Below are 7,460 nucleotides of genomic sequence, written 5' to 3'. Positions count from 1 at the left end.
AAAAAAAAAAAAAAAAAAAAATTCTAAAAGTGGAAGAGCTCCACATTTTGTTACATCGATAAAGGAACAACAAATTAACCCGAGACTCTCTGCTTCTCTCCGGATGACCCCGTCTCTATGAGCCCAGCCCCGTTTTCTGTGCTGCTTCTCTTTAGTCCTCCGTTAGGAAGCATTTTCTTCATCGCTTCACTCGTTACCAATGAAGATTTATACAACTGCCCTTGAATTTACTAGAAGCATTCTACTTACTTACCTGGCCTTTTGGTGCATTGAGAAATGATCAAATGTTTTCTTTTTTTCCCATTTTGCTGCTGCTTAATACCCTGTTAGAAAAATGGAAAATTCTTACAACCTGAGTGTCTTCAATGAAGTTGTTTTGTAATACAACCATGCCGCTCATACATACAAGCCAGACATATGCATGATACAAACAGAGAAACTGCTAAATATTTGTCTAGAAATATAGGGTTTTATTTCTGGGTTTACATGATGGCTTTTTAATAAACATGTATGGATTTTATTCACCACAGAAAGGTACATAAGGAGGAGTGAACTAGAGCTGGTGGGTTACTGACTCACCGGGGTTAACAATCTGAATCCTCGCACTGAATCAGGACTCATGAGTCTGTGGTCTCAATTAACCCAGATCCTACATGTCCTCTGGCAGACTGCCGCTAAGTCCCTGAGTCAGCAAACTCACAGAAAAAAAAAAAAACAAAATAGCAGAATCCCCAGAAACAGTACGGGTCGCTGATCCGGGTTAAAGACTCACCGGAAATGCTGCAGACTCCAATGAGTGGGGTCTCTGATTCAGGTTCAAAACTCATTAGAAAAGCAGTGCACTCAGGCTGAAACTGCATAAACTGGTGTTTTTGAATGCAAACCATTAGCATATGCACACCAATATGATATACACACATAATTTGCAATTTTTGTATATTTATGCATATAGTTACATACTTTTTGCACATTTTGCATTTTTGCTTTGTGTGGTTGTTTTTGTTTACTTAGCCATTTAAAATATTTCATTCTTAGTTTACATTCTAATTTTCACACTTTGTATTTTCGTTGCACATCTTGTTTTTATATTTGTATTCTATTATTTAACCTTTGCAAAATTGCCAAAAAGCTAAATGCACATTTTTTTATAAATGTTTACACCAATGTCACTTTTGTATTACATGTTTTTTTTCAGGTATAATTATTATGTCGTTTCTCCTGGAAGAGCCCTGGGCTTCATGGGAAGAGATTTGGCTTGTTGCTGCCGATATTTGGCATTGAAAAAAAAAAATCATATCGTTTTTGGAAATGAAGTGAGTAATGCAAAATGAATGGAAATGGAAAGGTTTAGAAAATAGCATTTGTACTACCTTTTTTGTAGTTGTTCCAAGACAGCAAAAATCTGTCTTAGAACCCCAATCAGACTAGTCATTACCTCATCTATCCAGTCAGAGCTAATCTCTTTTTCTCCAAACTGAGATCAATCAGAACTATAGAAAAAAAGGTAAAAATAATAAGTGAACCCTACTTCCAAACATCAGCACAATCACTTTAATGTGCAGCAGAAGCCCTGGATTAGTACAAAGCTCTTTAGTTATTCTAAATTGTTGTGTTCTTTCAAAAGCTACACCAACTAAGAAGAAAAAAAATGGGGCACTTTTGGTTTGTATGACCAAAAGTGGTTTGGTTTTAGTGCTGGATGAAAAAACATACTGGTCTGTTTCAGCTTTTCTGTTTTAGCCTAAATGTCTAAATGCCAGAAAACACCAGATTTAAGCCAGTAACACAAGATGGCTGCCACATGTATTCTGCTCTTCTGTTTCATGCATGCTTAGTGCAATTGCATTCATAATAGAACAACAAACTGGCTTTACTTACTTTAACAACCACATGTAAAATTTAAATTTGACTGCAATGTGAAGCAGATCACATTTAAAACCTTGAATATGACTCCTTTCATGACTGTGCAACAGAAGCACAGAAAATGACCTGTATTTAAATCTTGAAACACAAAACAAACAACAACAAAAAAAAAACAAGGCTCTGTGTGTTTAAGTGCTGTGGCATAGCTGACGTTGTAAACCGATGCAAAGGCTGCCTAATGAGAGCTAATTACATCATGATCCTAATTGATGTGTCCGTCAAGGCCAAGCATCGAGGCTGGAGACTTTGCTTTGAAAAGAGACACACAAACAGGAAGTCAATACTTACCTAACAAATAACAGCACTAGTAATCATGATAGATTTGCACACAAAAGTGGAGAGAAAAGATACATTTTAGATTTCATTGAGATAATTTACAATAAAAATAAACACATTCTTTGAAGGAACGCATATTGCCCACCACCTTTTATGTCTGAGTTTTATACTAAAATGATCTTATATTGATAAATGATGGAAATATAGTCCATCCATTTCCTTTTACCTGCATCTCCTTTCCGGGTCGCGGGGAGCTGGTGTCTCTTACTGTGCAAGAGGCGGGGGACACCCTGGACAGGTAGCAAGTCCATCACAGGGACACATAGAGACAAACGAGACAAACAACCATTCACACTCTCACTCACACCTAGAGAGAATTTAGAGTTACCAATGAACCTAAAATGCATGTTTTTGGTGTGTGGGAAGAAACTGGAGTACATGGACTAAACCCACAAGTGCAAGGGGACAACTTGCAAACTCAACCCAGAAAGGCCAGGAGGCGATGATGGGATGCGGCAGCTCTAGCCACTGGGCCGCTGTGCCACTGGAATTATAGTCATTTTGAATAAAAATTGAAAAAAAAAAATTATGTGGGATTGCATGCAATATTGCAAGATCTTGTATGATCTGCTAGAGCTCAGTGCGTTTTGTGGATGACATCTGTGAAACTGACCGAGTTCTTACCATATTTGTGTTTACCAAGGTCAGTTGGCTATGGCTGCCATTTTGAATTCAGTTGACCTAAAAAGTGAATAAGTTTTGCATGTGTGTCTAATGATTACTTTGTGAGGGTTCAAATCTGTCAGGTGGTCCTTGAGATATTTTGCTTAGAGACAAATAGGGTTGACTCGAATAGCTTATCACAAAGTTTCAAAGATCTTACTTGGATCACACTTGGAGGATGTGTTGGGAATGACTCTGAGCTACCACCACACCAAATCTTAGCTCAATACTTGTAGAATTGGCTGAGTTTTAACCATTTTTGTGCTTGCTGAGGATTATTAAATGTGGTGGCCATCTTAAATCAAACTGACTCATTTGTAGATGTACATTGCTATATAAATAAATGTACCTACCTATCTACATTCAGTGATCACTTTCCGAAAGTTTCATCAAACTCTGTCTTGGGGTTCATGTGATATTTTGCTCACACTGCAGACAAACGCCCACACGCACGCGGACACCTGCAAAAACAATATCACCCCTATTTTGCCTTCCAGCAACCTGTATTCGGAATAAAAAAAGTGTTTGAATCCTGCCTTGTTGCTGAGCAGAATAGTGTCAGCTCAATAATGTATGCATGCATGTGCCTGGAGTTTTCTTTGCGCCTGCATGGGGGCATGTACATAAACGTGCCTTGTTTGAATCTGTGTGTGTGGGTTTAACTCACACTTCCAGAGTGATATTATTGCAGCGCAGCTTGCTGTGCCTTAGCGCCATCTTTCCGAGATATTGAGGCCAGGGAATGGCCAGTGGGGGGTTTTGTCTGATGCCGTTTTAACACCTGAGTATAGCTGTGCTGCATAAACATGCTTTCATGGAGGAATCTGAGCTCCTTATAGTGTGCAGGTCTTTGAACACTGCAGGTTTTTATGTGTGTGTGTTTTCAGGGAGGGCTGCATGTTTGCATGAAACTGTGTTAGTGAAATAAAAAGGGATGATAAAGGAGGTGTCAAAGGGCTGGTTGGTTGTTCTGGATGTGTAAGACAAAGTGACAGGGAGATTATTTCTCATAACTTCAAAAGTATACAGCGTGTCTATATGCACAAAATGGGGAACCACACCTAGATGTGGGGAGACTATGGCCAAAAATGACCTTTCTGTAATGAACGGCACATAAAAAGCTGCAGTGAAGAAATGACCATGGCAGATTAGAGAGGTTACCCTGCTCTATGCTAGTCTTAGCACATACATTCATCAACACCCTTCCCACAGGACTCTTTGTGTTTCACTACATTTACCAGACTGCATTATAGAATCGGGTTCCATGTGCAGTCTTTGCATTTTGTTTTTGTCCTAAAGGGCTTGAAAGGACTTTTCTGGGTTTGTGGTTGTATGGCTGCAGTTTATTAACTTCAAATTCAGTATGTTTTACATAAATATAATTTACCACATAGTACCAGTGGTTTTAGAAAGATTTTTCAACCGTTCGAGTGGGAGAGTTAAAGTATCTGGGAGCCTGGTTCGGGAATGATGGCCGAACAGAGCAGGACATGGATCGATGGATTGGCGCTTTGTTTGCAGTAATGAGGGCACTGCTCTGGTCTGTTGTAGTGAAAAAGGAGTTGAGCCAAAAAGGCAAAGCTCTCCATTTACTGGTCCATGTACATTCTAGCCCTTACCTATGGCCATAAGGTACCAAAAAAAAATATCCTGAATAAAAGCTTCTAATATATGCTTCTTTTGTTTGGTAGCCAGGCTCAGCCTTAGAAATAGGGTAAGGACATTTTGGGGGAAAATAGCTGCAGCTGCTCTGCACTGAAAGGAATCACCTGATGTGGTTTGGGCATCTGATTAGGATACTCCTGGGCGCCTCCCTCTGGACGTTTTTCAGACATGTCCAACTTGAAGGGAACCTCGGGACAGACCCAGACTTGCTGGAGGGAATATTTATCCTCTCTGGCCTGGGAACACCTTGGAATCCTCCAGGAGAAACTGAATCGCTAGGATTTCCTTCCTGGACCTGTTACCTTGACCCAAACTCAGATAAAAGGAAGATACTGGAAGGACATATTTTCAACCTAAAACAAGGCCTTTGGTTTCCATTTTTATTATAAACTCTTACTAGATTTTTCCCCCCTTTTTTATTATTTTATCCTCGCATTGTCATGAAGTTGGGAACGTGGTCCTGTTAGAGTGTTCAATGATGCTCCAACATCGTAGTTTGTCATTGGAAACCTTCCACAGAGTAAAGCACAGACAACACAAACAATGTAAAATAAATATGGGAAAGTTATACAATCCAGAAAAATAATCTGCATCATTATGCATTCAAAAAGACTATCCCCAAAGCGCTCCATGTAATTTTGATTCATTTTATGTTCAAAGGCAAGAAACAAAAGCACCTTTTGTTGTTATTGTCTTGGTGGAAATGGGCCTGAATGTATTTAGGTACATTTTTCTCATGTTTCTGTACCTGAACTGGTACTATCCTGTTATTTTTAAAAATGCAGATTGCCCTTTGGAACAATGTAATGTTTGCTAATAGATCTGTGCACAATGTGCCCCTACAGTAAATCTTGCCTTACACATAATTTTTACTAGGAAAAATACCAATTCCATGAATTACTGACAAAGAAAACTACCAAGAAGATTACTGACATTACATGAAAGCAATGCAAATGCATTTAAAAATAAAATCAGGCAGCCAAGTGCAACTTTGCTTGCGCACACCCTGATTGGACAGCCCCACGTAGCTTTTGCATTGCTTTAAAATTCAAGACTGCATTTTATCACTTTATTGAAGTAAATAAATAAATAAGCACAAGCCTGCAAGTGCACCATGAGTCATTACCATTTCTTTTCTCAGAAAATTACAAACACCAAAATAGCCCAAAGATTACTTTTGAAAACATTTTTTTTTAAACTGTTGGTTTAGATACTCCGTGTGGGTGGTGAGAAGTGCATCGTATTCATATCACATTTAAATGTTTAAATGTCAAATTTGATTTCATGGAAACTTTTCTTCAGCTGGAGCAGAAAAGGAGTCAAAAAATTGCATCAATATCAAAATGTTTTATCCTGAGTCACAGCTCAGTTTTACTGTGCATGTCTGACACTCAAGAGTGTTCATTGTAGTGAAAAAGGCAGAAAACACAGATGGTCTTGGAGGTAATAAAACCTGCTGGCTCACTTCGTAAAATGCTTAAAGTACTGCTGAGGGATCTTAGTGCTTTAACGTTGTTTAAAGATTAATTAAAGTTAACTGTAAATGTGTGTTTCTCTCTTTGTTTTGTCTCCCAGCTGCTGTCAGACAGCCAGATCAACATGGTGAAGGTGGTGAACTCAGTCAGCGATGCTCTTAATGCCATGCAGAAGGAGAACGTGGGTCTGAAGGCCCGAGTCAAGGCCGATCTGCAAAGAGCTCCGGCCCGAGGGGCTCGCTTCAAGGGCTGCTCCAATGGTGAGCAAAATGAGTCCCAGTTTGACTTGATGTGACTGCCTGACAAGATTGTACAGACTTGTCTCATATTCTTTTATGTCTTTGTATATGTAAGACAGCATCCTATATGTTGACCTTTCACCTGCCTTTTTCGCTTTATGTCATACTAACACCTATGTTTTCCCAAGTCTACCATTCTGTAAAGTTATTTTCCAATGATCTGTCTGCTCCCCACCTCAGAATATTTATTCAATGAAGCCTCTCCAAACAATATCAGTATGTTACTCTTGGCTATATCTCATCCGAATTATTCAGTGGCCTTGCTTAGAACGAGGATTTTTTTTTTTTTTTTTGCCTGTACTTGAGCGATGACTTCACTGGACTGTGTTGCTGAGAGGCACAGAGAGGCCTGAGGCATCATCTCATTGCGAGGGTTTTAGGCAGGCAGTATACGTGGTGGCATCCTACTGTTGGATTTGCTTTGCACAGGTAGGCAAACAGCACAACTGAAAGCAGGTTGTACGCGGAAGGCAGGTTGTGCGCAGAATGCAGCGTGCAATACTAAGGTGGAAGATCACCTCTTTGTTTGTTTGTTTGTTTTGTGTTGTTTTTTTCGGTTTTGAAGGCATAGCTAGACAGTTTTTCAAAAATCTGCAAACATGTCACCATGTATTTGCCATATATGAGTAAAGGAATAACAGTTAAATACATGTAGTGTCATTATAAGAACTCTATTTCTCAATGCTTAAGCTTTCTTGAAACTTCACCCACTGGTGGTTTCAGTTTGTTTGGTGCTTGTGAATTCAGCAGCATACTGACAAAAGCCAGTATCTCACTGGGCTGCAACTGCTGAAGACTAATTGGTGAATCAAAATTTGCAAGAAAACAGGCAAGTTTTCTGTTGTAGTCTCACTGGGATATCAATGCGTGGGACAAAGCGCACAGCAAGCCATGTGGCCCTGTGTTGTGTGACTAACCTTTTTAAAATTTCAGCCCATGTACAGGTCCTGGTCATAAAATTAGAATATCATGAAAAAGTAGATTGATTTCAGTAATTCCATTTAAAAAGTGAAACTTGTATATTATATTCATACATTACATACAAACTCATATATTTCAAATGTTTATTTCGTTTAATTTTGATGATTACAAATGACAA

At 39.0% G+C, this 7,460-nt stretch overlaps 1 protein-coding gene across 2 annotated transcripts in view; it reads left to right on the top strand.

The window, feature by feature from the left end:
• The window catches only part of fibcd1 (fibrinogen C domain containing 1), a 161,601-nt gene that overhangs the window by 55,850 nt on the left and 98,291 nt on the right, over positions 1–7,460 (top strand). For both annotated transcript variants that reach the window (XM_017407856.3, XM_017407855.3), the window contains one exon: positions 6,163–6,322. In XM_017407856.3, the coding sequence (XP_017263345.1) occupies positions 6,163–6,322 (160 nt within the window). The remainder of the gene's footprint in view (positions 1–6,162; positions 6,323–7,460) is intronic.

Source organism: Kryptolebias marmoratus, linkage group LG14 (assembly GCF_001649575.2).
Source record: "Kryptolebias marmoratus isolate JLee-2015 linkage group LG14, ASM164957v2, whole genome shotgun sequence".
Lineage (NCBI taxonomy): Eukaryota > Metazoa > Chordata > Actinopteri > Cyprinodontiformes > Rivulidae > Kryptolebias > Kryptolebias marmoratus.
The sequence above is the reverse complement of the archived record's forward strand: the minus strand, read 5'-3'. Positions and strand labels throughout refer to the sequence as shown.